The 16,865-nt window shown below is 40.0% G+C and overlaps 1 protein-coding gene across 3 annotated transcripts in view; it reads left to right on the top strand.

Annotated features, from left to right (window-relative positions):
• Window positions 1–16,865, top strand: part of VMP1 (vacuole membrane protein 1) — a 67,461-nt gene that overhangs the window by 24,576 nt on the left and 26,020 nt on the right. For 2 of the 3 annotated variants that reach the window (XM_009633932.2, XM_035889580.1), the window contains 2 exons: window positions 2,829–2,996; window positions 7,747–7,878. In XM_009633932.2, coding sequence (XP_009632227.1) covers window positions 2,829–2,996; window positions 7,747–7,878 — 300 coding nt within the window. Of the gene's footprint in view, window positions 1–177; window positions 303–1,766; window positions 1,849–2,828; window positions 2,997–7,746; window positions 7,879–16,865 lie in introns of those variants that run through there. The other variant, XM_035889579.1, reaches the window with a different exon arrangement.

Below are 16,865 nucleotides of genomic sequence, written 5' to 3'. Positions count from 1 at the left end.
TTTTTTTTTTTTTTTTTTTTTTCCATTGGCTACTTGTAAAATTTTTCCTTTTGCAGACATTTGTTGAGACTGGGAGAGCTCTCATAACAGGAGGCAATGTTTGGAGACCATTAAGGCATTTCAAGGAGGCAATGTTTGAAGACCATTAAGCCATTTCAAGGATGGCAACTCTGAGAGAAGCTGCTCATGGCAAGAAGCTCCTGCAGCAGCCTCCTATTAGGCATTTTGTTGTCATTGCTTGCTCTCCTGACACTGTACGGTCTTCTTCACGCACCTTGTGTGCATTTTGAGAAGAAACGCTGGTAACGCTATCGCTGCAACCTTGCAAGGGGTTGGGGGCCTCACTATACTAGAGATTTGTCTCTTATTTTGTCTTAATTTGTCTCTTACTATCATAAAACTGAAACTAACAGTCTCCCATCACAGCTGGCTGTAGTTATACTGTAGTGTGGCAAGTCTTCCAAATTTTGTGGAACTGAAAATCATACTTCTTGGTTCACACACCATATCTCGCTGCCTTGGCAAGGACCTTACCCTTACTCAAGGGAGCATAGGAAATGGTCATTTACAACTCAAGTGCATGGGGATTTCCTCCATGCAAATTTCCTATTCAAGAGAATTTTATTGCAAATTTCTGCAGGTGAAAACCATTAATTCAAGGAAGATGGCTTGAGACCTTTTTTGTGCCGAGGTGGCTGTCAGATTGGGAAGGGGCAAGAAGGGGATGGGATTAAATTCCCCTAAGTTTCAGGGTACGGTGGAGAAAGACTCCCAGGTTTGCTATAGGTGTACTCTACAATTTTAGGGAAGTTTCAACTCTCTCTTTGCATCTGTCCTCGATGAGTAAAACAGAGATACGTTATTTGTTTAGAAATGAGGCTGCTGGGGACAGGGATGATCTTGCTACAAGTACCAAAAGTTGTCCATTGCCATTGGGGCTTGTAGAAATGTTGATAGTACATTCTATTAGTCATTTGTTCATTCATCCGTTCTTTGTTCTCCCTGCCATGTCAAAATCACTCTTGTGCATCGACTTCTGGATCTTCTCTTTTTTTCAGTTTTACTTCAATGAACCTTTTTTCTCTTTTTTTTTTTTTTTTTTTTTTTTTTTTTTCACAAGAGGCTGTGCCTCATTTATTATCTCAGGAGGCTGTATCTATCTATTCATATCATCCAACATATGCCAAAGCACTTTGATTCAGTCCTCTGAAGTAATAAGGAATAAATGAAAGAATTTCCTTGGTATCAGAGCAGCTTGTCTTTTACCGGTTGCATGCCAGAAGAATGGTTTTATTTTGAATGGTTTGCATGTAACAGTAGTCACAGCTGTCATACGGAAAAATATAACTGATTTTTTTTTACAACATTCTTATTTTGCTGCAATTAAAAAAAATCACAGTATTGATGTAATTGCATAAGTCCAGTGCTCTGGTCTCTTCAGTGGGACCTGAAATGTTGACATGAGCGAACCCAGCTAAAATCTTCTTCCAGGCAAGTCTAAAAAAAGCAACAGAGCTTTTACCTTTTGTGTGAGACCTGCTTTGGAATTTCACCCTTTAATGTGCAAATGGGGCCTGCAGGGTCCTCTGAATATATCTCTGGCTCCTGCATTTCAAAGTGGGCTTTGGAAGCCTTGTGCAGGGGAATAGCTGTGTTGAGGTCTAGCACACTTTCCCTCCTTATTCTGTAATAAACCTAGCTTTGATTGGGGGGAAGGGGGGTATCGGGCTCCTTTACTGGTCTAATAAAACACGACTCATTTAAAGGAGAATCTGTAGAAGAAAATTATTGACGATGTTTCCCAACATGACGTCAAGACGCATCAGATCATTAATAGCAGAAGTTAAGGTTTGTGGAACTTGTTCTGCACATAACGAAAACTAAAGTTTATTTAAATCTGTGACTTTATGAAAAGACCTTAGTTTAACTCAGTACTTTCTCTTTTTTTTTTTCTTTACCCCAGACAGTGTTTTCCTGACCTTTTGCTAAGTGATTTCTTTTTTAGCTACAACTTCTAGTGTTCAGGCCATAGATTATTTGAATTGCTTCTCACTTCTTTTGTATTAAAATAATGGCAATTCTTTCAGGTTTTTTACGTACGTAGCAGTTCAATTCTTGAGTAGATTTTTAGGCTAGTTTTATCTGGAGATCTGTCAAAAAATCTTTTGATATAAGGTGGAGACTAGAAGTAATTCAATTATGTGGCATTTAAATAACGTTTAAGTTACTATATTTCAAACCATTTTTAGCAAACAGCAATAAGGTCACTTGTATACACAAAAAAGCTGTCACAAATTGAGTAACTGATTTTTGGAGAAAGATGCAAACATTAAGAACGTCAGCTTTAAGATGTCCTAAAGACCCAGTCATTTAAAAAAAAAAAAATTAACATAGAATTTAAATGCCTTCATCATCTAAAAGCAACAGTAGGAAAAACACCTGCTCTAATAAAGCCGTTGGCCATAAATACCTTAAGGAGAACATTTTAAAGTCTTTTGAAAATTTTCATGTTTTTTTAGAAGTAAGGATTCTTATTTCTCCTTGGCAACCTCATACTACTGTGCATGGCAAAAGCTGAAAGGCTCCTTAACAATTTTAGTGGATCACAAGAAGGACTTTTTTTATGAAAGAGCATTAATAGCTCCGCATTGCACTTCATATGGTCTAAAAAACCCCCAACGTTTTACATATACAACATTATTAATGGCCAAAGTGAAAACAGTAAGTTTTAGCCTAGGTTCCTTGCATCGGGGACAAATGTGGGGTTTTAATTTTAACTTATATTATAACTAACAAAAATGCATTTGAAATGACTTGTGTTTTTTCAGGGTCCACACATAGCATCAGTTACTCTTGCTGCATATGAATGTAACTCAGTTAATTTTCCTGAGCCTCCTTACCCGGATCAAATTATCTGCCCTGATGAGGAGGCGACTGAAGGATCCATCTCTCTGTGGGCTATCATCTCAAAAGTCAGGCTGGAGGCCTGCATGTGGGTAAGGTTTGGTTTATAAAACTTAAACAATTTGAATTTACGCACTTAATTTCCATGTTCAGCAATACACAAAAATTCCTGAACTAACAAAATAATGATGGCTTACACTGCCAGCAGTAGCACGTATATCTGCAGTATGAATAGTTGCTTTTCTGATCAACCTTCTCTGTACTAGCCCTGGATAATTTTAATCCCCTTTGAAGAGAAGTAATAGGATGTTGCTGGGCTGTCTTTTATCAACTGCACTGCTCACTACTTTTCTAAATGCTAGCACAAAACGCTCACGTGCTTCAGAGCTGCTGATGTAAAGGTAAGTTCCAGAAAGGGCATCTGCATCCCAAATGATCTTGCAGCTCTCCGGACTTACGCTGCATGCAGTTAAGCAATAAATAATTGCAAAAATTTTGAGCTTGGAACGTGAGTGAAGTTGCAGTTACTCATAAGAAGGACTCGGGCCCTAGTGTCATAGCTGAAATGTTTTTCTGGGTTGCATCAATAGATTGGATTAAATAGTGTTATGTTGCATGTTTTTATGCATTTTATTTCTATTTCTCTGCTTGCTTCAATCGTGGCAAACTTTTCACTTAAAACAGGAAAAGCGGGGTTAGCTTTTAAGTGAATCAGGGTCTTAGGAAACGTTGTCATTGGAACTTCCTTTCTGTTTTCCTTTTTTTTTTATTTTCCTTGTGCAGCTTTTTATAGAAGTTTGATTTTTGGAGGATTTCGGTCAGCTAAGATGTTTTTTTCATTATGTGTAGATTATTTTGAATTGCAGTTTACACAGATGCATCTGCTGTGAACTGCGTGCCAAATTAACTTTTTCCCTGCTGACTTCCTGTTCTGACTGGTGATTTAATTATTAAATTCTTGGTTGTCCAATTCAAATGTAGAGAGAGGAAATTCTGAAAATACATGCTATCTGATGTCCGCCCTTGTATTCCTTCTAATGATACGAAAAAGATAGATTAAGGCAACTTTGGTCACTACAACTTTTAAAATTATCAGCAGCTGTGTTACCTACAAAAATTCCAGTTAGGTTGCAGGCATTACAGACTGAAGTAATGTGTAGCAGTACCAAAGTCAAAAGAGTAACAGAGAAAGTGGTCTTACAGCCCTCTGTAAAGTAAAGTACATCTTAAATTTTTCTAATGAGAGGGCAGAATTGCCTGAATGCTTGATAAGTAGCTAAACATACGAGTACTTATAAGACCATAAATATAAGATTTCTTTTTATTTTCTTCCTCGTCACCCTCTGCCTAAGTTTGTTTAATGGAGACTAGAGTAATAAAAATGGCATTTACAATTACGTTTCTAGGGTTGCAAAATAAAAACGTAGCTCAGGGTAAACATCCATTGCTTAATCTTCAGCATGTAAAATAACTGAACTATGATGAGAATTAAGTAATTTAGAAATGAGGGAATAGGGTTGCAAACACGGAAAGCAATGAGCTTTCAGACTCAGACCTCCTGAGCAGCCATGAGGGAGAACAAAGGGTACCTCCAGTCCCTCATTGGAGCTGTGTTTCTTGGTTCAGGCTAGGGAAAGGACGAGGGAATAGGACCAAGCCAGAACATTTCTATCCCTGCCTTTCCTTCTTCTTCCCTTCAAATTCACTGTCAGCTACCTTTTCACCGAACTCTGTCTCCACTTGATTTTCCCTTGGGAGCATCCTCTGTCTACCAGTGGTGTCTAGTGTAATGTTATGCTTTCTTGGAATGTTTCATGAGTACATAAACATTGCTTGCTAATTTCCTGTAAGCCAAATCAAGTTGGCAATTGCTGCTGCTTCTTCCAGTATGTTTCTTTTGTCCTAATTCCAGTTCACTTTTTATGGAAGCTGTTGAAGAAACTTATTTTTGATTCTGTCACTCTTAAACGAAATGTCCGTCTTAACAGGAAAGTAACGGTGACTTCCAGAAAGTGAAAAGGCTGATTTTTGCAAATCAAAACCTTACTAAAAAAAATTAATTTCCTGCTTTTAAACTGAAATCAGGAATATTCAGTTTAATTCCTAATCTGGGTATGATCGAATGAGCTCACAAAATCCCCCCCCCCTTTTTTTTTTTTTTTTTTAATATTGAACCAGCGACTTCTAATTGGATCTAAAATCTGAACTTAGCATGACAAACCCTGGATAAATACAAAAGAAAAGGAATTAACAGATGTATACAGATGTGCTCCTAATGCAGCACATGGAGCCCTGTGAGGAATAGGTACAACAGCACCAACAGCCTACTTATTTTAGACTTGTAAAGTGAAATTATGTTGACAGGCTCCAAAGTGAATTCTGGCCAATCTCCTTCATTGTTTGGAGGGAGACAGGAGGGTGGTAGCAATGCAAGTTTTCATGTGAAATGGTGAAAGCAGGTCGGTCCCAGCGGGGACTTTGCAGACCTCTGACTATAAAGCTACCCAGACTAAGTATCCTGCAAGGTTTGAATGCGGGTATTAATCTGCACAAGGGATTTGATGCAGATCACAAAAACATCAGCGGCTGTTCCAGCCGACTTAAACCAGGTACAGTTTTTTCCAGAGATTAAAATCATTACTGGTCCCCTGCATGTCAGTGATAGCCTTTTTTGCTGATAATGGGTGTTACGAGGATTAAATATCACTGTATCTACAGAATTATTAGGTGGAATGAAAATGATGCTTTTTTCAATCACTATAAAAGTTGGCTCCGCCAGTCCTGGCCCGCAGAAGGACTCTCAGAAACAATCTGCTAGGTGCATGCCAGTTTTCACAGCCTTCCATCCCACAGGGACAAGGAATTCAATAGTGCCCTACGTTTTTAATGTGTTGCAGCTTTTTTTGTTTTTTTTTTTTTACAAGAAATAAGGGGAAAGAATAAAAATGTTTAATTGCTCAGGATTAGCAGAACAGGCGGCCTGTGTCCTGACCAGGATAAAATCTGTTTAAAAGACTCTTTCTAGTGGAGTAATTTCCCAGTTTCCTTTTCTGAATGTATTTGTGTAAAAGAATTTTGATTAGCATTTGCCTTTCCAATTTGTTACTGGTCCAAGGAATCTCCATGTAGAACTGGCATTCGAAGTTAGATGGTGAAAATGGACAGCTAACATTACAAAAAGCAGTTAAATAGTTACTGCTTTGGGTCCCTTAATTGCTGCTGCTTTTTTTTTTTAATGCACTTAAGGAACCTATCTCCAGCAGACATGAAATCATATGATTTTTGTTGCACTTCTGAAATGTTTTGTAATAATGAGCATGTGACTTACCCAATTTAAAGAAAGTTCATGTCCAGTACACACATGCAAACCTCTTCCTCAGTTAAGAGAACGAAGCCAAAGCAAATTGGCAGAGTCTGGAGAAGCAATGTGACTTTTTGTTCTTGCATCACCCTGAGAACATAACCTCAAGTTAATTTTTCTGAAACGTCGTTGCTACTGTTTTCAGGCTTATCTTCCCTTGTGCCAGAAATAGGCAGATTAATGAAGTTCAGCTTGTTGCACTCGTTTAAATTTTTCTTCTGTGGAAAACAAGAGCATAAACATAGGAGGCTGTGCACTTTATATGCTTAAACAGAGAATTTAACAGTTTGAGTAACTGCAGAGAGTGTCTGTATTTAAAACCACAACCTGTTGATTTGGAAGATCCACAGCAGCTGGAATGCTCGCTCGCTTGCAGCTGCATATAGAGCAGGAACAAAGGAAATTGAAAAGCTTTCACGTTGCTTCAAAGGAATAGGTTACTCACTGCTGACCCTAAGAGAGAAAAGCCATCTGCATGGAGCTAAGTTTTAGCACTTTTCCAGTGTGGTGCCCAGCTATTGTGCTATTACCTGTCCTATATTTAAACCATTCTGAGTTTAGTCCAAGTTCCTGTTTCATTGGCCTCTGTTTATCCATATGTTCAATCTTAGCTGTCTCTCTTTTCTTTTTTTCCCTTGGTTAAGCTAAAGTTGCATTTACCCACAAGATTGAAATGAGTCATTTGATGTCCTGAGAAAACAAATATAATTTTCCTGTGGTGAGAAAGCAATCATGCTTTCATCTCAGGTTCTCTTGGCTTTCTTTATTCCATCAAAAGGAGAGAGAAGACTCGAGATCAAGCTTTGCTTAACCTATTTTCCTTGCTCATAGCTGTAGTAAAACTCAAGCCTCTTTTCTAATAAACACTTGCACAAAGTCTCATGACTGAACAAGTAAACTACATGACAGCAGCAGGGAGGAGTTCCCAGGTTATTTTGAAGGCTGCTCAGGAGCAAGGGCTGTCACATGCTGGCAAGTGTGTCTGGCATCATGTGGTGGGGCGAGATGGCAGCTCTGTGCTGAGTCAGGGATCGTGTCGGATAGCGGGGCCCCCGGCCTGGCCGGCGCTGCGGCTGCAGCCCAGTGACAAGCTACAGCCTCCCCGCGCGCAGCTGGCCACCGGCTGCAGAGCTCTGGCAGGGCTGGGCAACGGGCCACTCTGCAGGGCCCCAGCGATGCACAGATCGTGTCGGTTTGACCTTGCAGACCACAGCTTGGGAGCCGCTGCCTTGCAGCATGCTTGTCTGCACTGAGGGAAGCTGAACTTTGCTGAACAAGGCAAGGGGGAAGGAAAGTGGGGTTTAAGAGGAACAGCATTATATCTGAAATCAGGAGAAATTTGACCTGGTGGATAAAAGCAAACTTCTCAAAGCAGCTGGTCTCATCAGTTCTAATAATCTGAAATGTCCACGGGACTATGCATATTACGTTTCCTATTTAAGAATAAACACGAAAATAAATCAGAATTATTTTCTTCCCAGGGTGCTGGCACAGCCATTGGAGAGCTGCCTCCATACTTTATGGCGAGGGCGGCCCGACTCTCTGGTGCTGAACCTGATGATGAAGAGTACCAGGAATTTGAGGAGATGCTGGAACATGCAGAGACTGCACAAGTAAGAACAGTGCAAAACAACAGAATTAATAAAACACAGAACAACTAGATGGAGTAAATAACCAGTCCAATGAAATGGGGAGGGGCCAAATATCAGTTGGTGTGAGTTCACAAGGGACTTCCCAGGGGTGGAAAAAGATCCTCCACTGGGTAGAGATACCTCTGGTGATGGGAGGACAAGAATGCAGCTTGTTGAAGCACATAAAATAGTCTGGCCAAAGTATTGGCTCCAAACACTGCATTTATTTAGCCTTCCAAGAACAGCACAATAAAGGTAGGGAGAAAGTGGGCTAACAAACGAGTGATGGAGGAGGTGCTATTCCATAATCAGGGTGGCTATAACTGCATTTAAAGCCTCCCTGGGCCAGGAGATGATTTTCAGTCAGCTCATTCCCTTCAGATGACATTTGCCTGCCTTGCCACTAACACCCTCAGGGGCCAGTGCGTGACCCATTCGTCAGCCTGAGGAAACATATTTTTCCTGATATGAAAATGCAGCCAAACTGCTCTGAATCCCTTTTTGTTGCTCTTGTCATTTATTTTCTTGATAGATTAAATACTGCTCATGTTACAGGATAGTTTGCAACTGGTGCTGTACATCAGTCAGATGCTATTGTGGATAATTTTTCATTCAGGTCAGGAGTTTGCGTTCTGTTCACAAGTTATTGATAGTGTTTTAGAAGAAATTTAAACATTTTTACCTCAAAACTACTTGCCACTGAATTTCTTTTCTGTATTTTTCCTTCTTACCCTATTTTCTCTGCCTCTTAAGTTGAAATGGTAAGGAGGCTGCTATTAAAAACCAGCAGATGCGACAAGCCAGACCTGGTATTTGTTAGGGGAGATCAGGCCCTAGTAGTAGGCATCACAGTTAGGTGTGAGAGTAAATCAACATCTTTGGTGAATGCAGAGGCAGAGAAAGTTAGGAAATATCAACATCTAAAAGATCAAATTCAAGAATTGACGAATACCAATATTACTAAACTCATAGGATTTCCTTTAGGAGCATGTGGAAAATGGCATCAAGGCAATTACCAATTATGAGCAGAATTGGGACTCTCCAGTCTTTAAAGTGGAGTCTCCAGTGCACTGCTGTCTTTAAACTGTTCTGCCAGGGTATTTTCTTGATAAAAATACACATACTTTTACTTTTTTTCTCCTCTTAAAAAAAATGGTTGAAGCTTTTCCATGAAAGAAAGTGGTCTGTCTGGAAATAGGGAGTGCAATCTAGTAATTCTGACAGTAAACGCTGTGTTTCCTGAGAGCCTCCCCCTACTAAAAGTTCCAAAAGGGTTTTTCTGCTATTGTAAATAGTAAATTTTTCTATTTTTTTTTAAAGATACAGTGGGGGGAAAAACAAATCTGCTTTGTTCTTTACTCTATCATCCGTCTTTGCTTTGCAAAGTAATCCCTAACTGTATAAAAATCAAGTCGTGGTAAAAAAAAACAAAACCAAACTAAAGCAGTCAAATACATGACTCGAGAGCTGAAATGCTATCTGTGTTTACTGAAACTCTCCCAGCAAATTACATGCGTGTAGAGTTGTGGGAGCAGCCAGAGTTGATTTCCAGAACGCACAGTAAGATTCTTGGGAAGAAAATTTTTGCTAGAGAGCTTTTTGTCAGGACAGGCCAAAATATAGCTAGCTGTATCGCCTGCACTTAGGGAACGAATGGCGTTGTGTAATTAATTAAGAAAAATGATGGTGTTATTTACCAGTACTTTTGATTTTATTTTCTTGGCAATTGAATCTGGATTGAAGCATGTTGTTTTGTAGATGGATGGCCAGGGGAAAAAAAAAAAAATCTTTTTAAACTCCACTTGAGCTTTGGTTTCTATAAAACTCTCTTAACATGAGGCTTTGACAATCCGATTAAATTGTATTGCGCTCGTAAAACTGACAGTTCAGTTTTTTCCATTTGCTAATATGACTTCTTTTTTGTTTTTTGTTGGCTTCAACCGTGTTTTTGCTAGATGTCTGTGGGGGGCAGGCCTTCCTCTTCCTATGACCTTGAGTAAATCCCAATCTTCAGCATAGCTTATCGCTATTTGTTCTCTAATTGCTATTCATGAGCAGCTACAGTGTCTATTTTTAAATTGCTCAATAACAATTTTTATTACCGACATCAGCTTCTCCCCCTCTCCCAAGTGGAAGCCTTATGCTTACGGAAACACAGGGGATGTGACAAGTGTCTTATGCCGTGAAGACTACTACAAATGTTTGATGTCAAGTGACAGGAGCCTTCTTTCAGTACGGAGGTCTCGCTTCATCCTGCCGTTTCAAAAGGCATGAAAATGGGTGTGTTAGATTTTGAAGAATAGCTTCCCCCTCTACTTCTGCTGAGCTGCTGTATGCCTACGAGGCAAAGCCAAATGGCTTGACGTTTTTGCCTGCGTGTGTTTTGTTCAGAAAGCCTGTCGCTGCTCTTTCTCAAAAACAATGGTAATTTTGAGAAACAGATGAGGATCTTCTATGGTGAAGAGAGACCGTGAATATAACATTCCTGAAGGAACTGTGAGGGGGAATGTGCTTGCTAGCTTGGCAGTTCAAAAAACAACAAAAAAAGGAACCTAAAAGGATTAAACAGCGTAAAGGTTTAGTGCTCCATTCAAAGTTACACAGAGTAAAATACTATTTACTTTAAAGAGTCTACTGATGGATTTTCTGTCATAAATCTCAGCCCTAAGTGACCTGTCTCCTTGAGCTAGGTTTTGAGAAAACTCATTAGCCTGCAGAGGATGTGTAAGTCTGCCTTGTACTTGCCATTAGCATACTTCAGAAAAAGCCCCTCATTTTAAAGGAACACTCACTTCTCCTTTCGGTGCGTCCCTCTGCGTGCACGCCAGTGAGTTAGTCCCAGTTACATAAAGGGAGTGTCAGAGCTTCTCTTGCCTCGTGGCTGCTCTTGTTGAAATCGAGCGGCTTTGCCCTGGAGAAGGAGTGTGGTTTACAAGCAGGGATTTTTTTTTATTTTTATTTTTATTTTTTTTTTTTTTATTTCTCTCTCTTGTTCCTCTCAGAGCTCCACACAATGCAGCACCCAGCATTTTATAGGAACAGAGCAACTCGGTCTGATTTCTTAATACTTAAGGCAGTATTTAAAAATTACAAATGTTTGAAACGGTATCTCAGTTGTTGTTAACTCTTCCAGTCGAATTCTAGAGCAAAGGAGTTTCTGATCAGAGCTCCCCTCTTAGCCACGGGGAGTATCTCCAGTGCAGCCGTTCAAACCAACCTCTCAATTAGGGGAAGTGAATCTAGTACTTAGTGCTGGGGCAGCACATTGGTAATAACACAGTGCAAGCATACTTTTGTACAGTTTCATAGCTACACACACATGTGCAGGGACTCTCTTTTGCCAGTTTAACAGTTGCTGATTGTTTAGCATTCTCATCTTTTCTCTGTCATGCTGAAACACTTCAAGCTGACGGAGGTTTCTGGTGAAAACAAAGCTTTTAACGCCAGCTTCGCTCAAGGTACTCAGTGATAATGCGTAACATGTGGGCCCTTGCTGTATCACGGTACTCCTTGCTAAGAGGAAAAAAGTACCAATATCTTTGCTGTATATCTTAATCCTTAATGACTCTGAGTGTTTGGATTCATTAAGTGGCATATTTTTAAGAACTAATGATTTACACATCAGGCTTTGCTTCTGTGCAGCGTTGCTGCAGCCAAATTTCCATGTAAAAATATTTTCTAGTTGCCTATGTTACTATCAGCCACTGCTGTTTGTTTACTTTCCAAACTGTGTCCTGCCTCGGAAAGAATACAAACTTGAAAAAGGGTTAAATCCATAGAAATGCTGAGATGCAGCAGGGCTCATTTGTAAGTGATTGAGTGCCATCTGCACACTGAATGTCAGTTGTTGCTGGGACCTGTTTTTGACTCCACTGAACCTTTACTGGTTGTGGTTTGTCTGGCCATCACATGACTTCTCTGAAAATTCCCCCTCCCCTCCATTTCCAGTAAACTGTTTGAACAGGAGTGACTCAGACTGAAACCAGCTTCCCTGTAACCACAGGGCTTGTTAAAGAATTTGTCAACGTGGACTCAAGAGGGTTTGTATTAAACTAAGCTGCAACTGCTTTGGTTTGCATTGCGTCAGGAGTTCCACCGAACAACTTCCTGCTCGGAGAGTCGGCTTCTTGTCCGCAAGGAGTTAAACTGATGAACTTCTGCGATAGTGACGGTTAGACACATGTTAAACCCATCTCTCCAGCATTTCTGAAAGGTCTGATGCCTTGAGCTGGATTTGCTTTTGCACATCTTCATGTGGGGTTTCTCTTTGCAGAAGCAGAACAAAGTACGCTACCACACCCAGCCACGGTTACGTGGAGAACCCAGCACTGTGTTCTGACATGACACTGTGACTTAATTCAAATGGAATGATTAGGTTCAACTAATAAGCAAAATGTTACTTAATTAGCAGTGTAAAAGATGGCCAAATTAAAAATTGATCTCTGCCGTGATTAAACTAACAGCTAGTATCTGATAAGTTCCTGCTTGAAAAGGATTCCCTGGCTGTTGGGTTGTTTGACAAAAAGGTTTTACGGGTATTTGGTACAAGAAAAAAGAAGTTAAAGCAAACCACAAGCAGGTTTTTATAAAACTTATCACAAAAATGGAAGTGGTGGAGTCATATACAATAACTGGAAAACCTTGACTTCTTTTTTTTTTTTTCGCTTTCCCAGAAATAACTTGTTTAAACCCAACATCAAATTCCGTTCATAATTTCTCTTGCTCAGTCTTCCAGTCACCCCATTTCCTCATCAGCTTCCTCTCTTTATTAATTGTGCCGTAGAAGAAAGAGATTGCTGGTGTTTGGTCTAGGCTGCCTGATGGGTGGCCACCAGGAGGCTTGTCTTCACACACTGCGTTCCTGATGTTTGATGCCTCCGTTTCTTAATATGTGTAGGGGAGGTATCTTACCTCTTTTATCTTGGCCCAAAATGAAATGGAAATTCAAAACTAATCAAACCTTGAAGCTTCACTTTAGAAAGTTCCTACAAATGCTATAGCTTGGGAGTGAGATGGCAAACTGATAGTGAACTGATAGTAAAGTGCGGCCATTTTTTTGTTTCACAGACAATATAATAAGCAGTGTGTATACTGGCTATCAGCTCAGTTTAAAATTGTTCTCCAAAATTAGTGATCGAAATAAGCTTTGGAATGAATCAATGAAAGCTTTAAATAAGGGAACTTGTTATAGAGGACTTCCTGAGAAAAGAGGTAGCAAAGAGTTAATCTAGGCAGAGGGGAGACAATAGGAGCTATGAGTAACAAACGTGGAAGCCACCTCCTAGCTGGATTTCTTTGGACACTGGCAAGAGAATAGGGCAGTCTTGTGCCTGCATTGTTCTATTCATTTGCACACCTGCTTACAGATAAGGAAAAAACAGCAATGAGAATTACATTACGTTTGCTAATGGTAATCTGGAGATGACTTTTTCACATTCTTCTTTGAACGGCTCTTTGTGATAAGTCTTTTCCCTAAAACTCAGCCCTCTGTCGTTTTAATGTTTAGTGTGTAAGTATGGAAATCAGAAATTATTGAGCCACTGAAGAAAGCTGGATTATTTTGCAGTATTTTCACTTGATATTAGGATATTGGCTCCAAGGAATTTTTTCGGTAACAAATCTCTCGCTTTACAAAAGAAATTAACCTTTCTGAGAGAGAATGTCACTGAGTGTACTGGAAATCTTGCAAGCTGCATTTGCACTGTAGTTGTGGAGAAGCAGTTATTTGAACTCTGCCATTGAATTTGCATGTTCTCTTCTGTGTGCGTCGGGAATGCTCGACACAAGTTTCTAAGGGAACAATTTGGTCCTAAATATTTGATACTTCACTCCCCAGTATTCTGAGAAAGACCAAGAAATGATCAAAAGTTTGGGTCACATAAGCTGCCTCAAAAATGTTTTTTTAGTTCAGTAACTGATAGAAATTAATTATGTATCATAATCAAGAAAGTGGCTATTATTTTTTTCCTCTGCTCCAGACACTGTTTAAATATCTGTGTTGTACAAGAGTCTGGTATGCAGACCACTTCTCGAAGCTGTCTGGGAACCTCTGCTACTTCCCAGGGAGAACAAGCGAGAGGTATGCTTAGCATTGCACATCTGCTGGCTGGGCTGAGTGGGAAGACTTGTGTGTGCAAAAGGATTTGTCAGCTGTGTAAGACATTGCTCACTTTTATTCTACAAGTGGTTTTTTCTGTGCATGATTTTTTTTTCTTAACTTATTTCTAAGTTCCGTGTGGAGGAACAGTGTGGTTTTTTCAGTGCTGGTGACTCTGGTTCGGCTTTGTCAGGGGTTGAGAACGTCAATTTATTTGTCTGGTTATCAAAAATCGCTTCTTGGTGCTGCTGGCTAGAGCAAAGCAGTAACTTGCTTTATTCCAGCAATCATGAGCCCTTCCTTACAATTTCTGGATATTAAACCCCCCCAGAATAGGACTTTATAATTAGTAATTGATAAAAAAATATTAACAACATCTTGGAATAGCTCATCATGCCACTATAACTAGGTTGGCAGACCTGTGGCCACAGTAACTAATTGCAGTTGTAGCTTTGAGATAAAGGAGTGCTCACTGTGCAGCTGCAATGGTATTTTAAGCAGCCAGCACGTTGGTGGAGGCAATGCCAGCGTACGCTTTCAACTGTAGAAGCTAAAGCGGCCGAGGCCAATGGCTGATGTGTGGGAACCAGAGTGATAGGATGTTCTTTTACTTCATTCTTCTCTCTGTAGGTGGCTGCTAGTATCTCATTATGGAATCACAGAAAAATTCATCTTGACAAGGACCTGAGGCAGTTTTTAGTCCAACATTTTGCTCAGAGCAGTGTCACCTATGAGATCAGCTCAGGTTGCTCAGGGCGTTGTCGAGCTTGGTCTTGAAGCCCTTCAAGACTGGAGGCTGCACAACCTCTCTGGGGAATCTCTTCCAATGCTGGACTGTCCTAACGGCCTTGCTGCTTTCCTGACATGCCAAACTGACAACTCTCTTCCATGAAATAGGCTGCGGGATCCGCTAGCTGCCAGATCTCCTACAAGATGTGAGCAGAAAGTAGTTCTTTAGCAAGCAAAGAAATAATAAATTTTATTTCGTTCTTTCGTGTACCACTGTAAAATTGCAAAGTGTCAAAGGGGACATGTTGCTTCTTGCTACTGCACAGACCTGAATTGAGGAATAGAGGTGGCAGGGGATATGGTTAAAACGACAGATCTGATAAGACTGAAAGGACATGCTCCTTCCTCTTCCTTCAGACCATTTCCTTTAATTGTATCTTATTCTTTATAAAATTTCTTTATTCTTACAGTGTGAAGCAAAAGGATTATTTTATGTGGAAGTCTGAGAAATTCAGTTCTAGTTGTGGAAAAAGCTGGCATTAAGTTTGAGAGTGTCTACTAACTCGTTGAGCTCTATAATATGTGTTCATTTTAGTGTATCACTTCCAAACTTGAGCATGGCGTTGGACTGAACAGTCTAAAATCTTGAAACTAAAGCTCTTGAGATGGAGTTTATTATGAAGAAGCATTTGTTCATTCTTCCCCCAAGGTCTAGGGGAGAGGGAGAAGTGAGGGAAGGAAATGTTCTTACCATGGTACAGCTGGTTAATGAAATGAAGAAAATATCTAGAAGTTCCTAATGCTAGTAGTCTGTTTAATCTAGAGCTGGCTGACTTCTTTCCTATGGGAAGAACAGGAGGTCTTATTTGCAATACAATGGATCCGTTACTTGAAAGTTTCACATTTGTACTCCGAGACAGATGAAAATTAAATGCCCAGGGAAAGCAAAGCTTGCTGTTGGAATGAACACGTTACTCTGTTACACTCTGTTCCTGTACGACTTGCAAAGGCTTCAACTCTGCACACAGCTTGATGACTCCTAATGTCCTTCTTTTCTAACAGCAGTTTTAAAATCTGATTATGAGGACAATAGGTTTAACTGTATTTTCTATGGAACAACTTCAATTTTTCCAGTACAAGAACTAATTGTAGTTACTCATATGTCTGAGTTTACCAAGTCCCAGAGATGAGCGTCGTTCCGATTATCTTTGTGGATTGCAGCATCACCCCTTAACATGCAACCAACCTCAAGAATTTGAACACAAACAGATGTGGAAATCAATCTGTGCATTTCCCTCAACAATCTGCATTCAGTACTCTTGTCCTAGGAAAGGGCAGTAGAAGAGTTCACCTGTATATTTGATTTCTTGTTGACTTGGGATTTGTATGTAGTACCTATGGTATGCTCATCCTTGCCTACAAATATTCTGAATAATGGTTGGAAATCTTTCTAGCTCGTAAGTCCTCAGATCTCTGACAGCCTATTTAATGAGGTTTTGTAGGTATTGCCCTCTTGTCTTTCCACAGTTCTTTGGTAAAGCCTGTGAAATCAAGGGCCCTGTTTCATTGCTGTTCAGTCGTCTTCATAATGTACTTTTAAAAGCTGTGTTTTCATTTTCAACATGGAAGTGTTTTTCTCTTGTAACTTTCCCATATGATTACCCTATTCCTTTTCCAGAATTTAATGTCTCAGAAACCCCAGACTTCTTGTGAAGTGAAATTTATTTCCTTCCCAAGCTTAGTATTTGAGTCAGTCCTCTTAATCTGGAATGTCCATCCTATGCTTATTGTATGTAAATACCTTTCTTATATCAAACTTCAGTGCTTGCTTAGATCTGCCACCTTCCCTTAGCTGCTTCCAGTAACCCTTGAAAACCTTTTTTAACTTTGTCTTTTGACAGCCCAGTTTCCAAGACAGGGCCTTTCTTTCCCAGAGTTTTGAGTGATGAGTGAGTTTAAACCTTACCTCTCACACCCTCTTCTCTCCAGGCATGAAGATGGATTTTAGTTTGCCGCTTATTTTCATTAAGCTGGAATTATTTTTGAGAAAGCTAGAGCAGAGGTCCAGGGCCACAGCCCTTTCCATACACATTTAGATGTTGAGAGTCTCTGCAGCAGACAGAGTGGGACATCAGTATCGCCA

Source organism: Egretta garzetta, unplaced genomic scaffold, assembly GCF_000687185.1.
Source record: "Egretta garzetta isolate BGI_Z169 unplaced genomic scaffold, ASM68718v1 scaffold112, whole genome shotgun sequence".
NCBI classification, from domain to species: Eukaryota; Metazoa; Chordata; class Aves; order Pelecaniformes; family Ardeidae; genus Egretta; species Egretta garzetta.
Note: the sequence above shows the minus strand (reverse complement) of the source record. Positions and strands in the feature narration are given on the sequence as shown.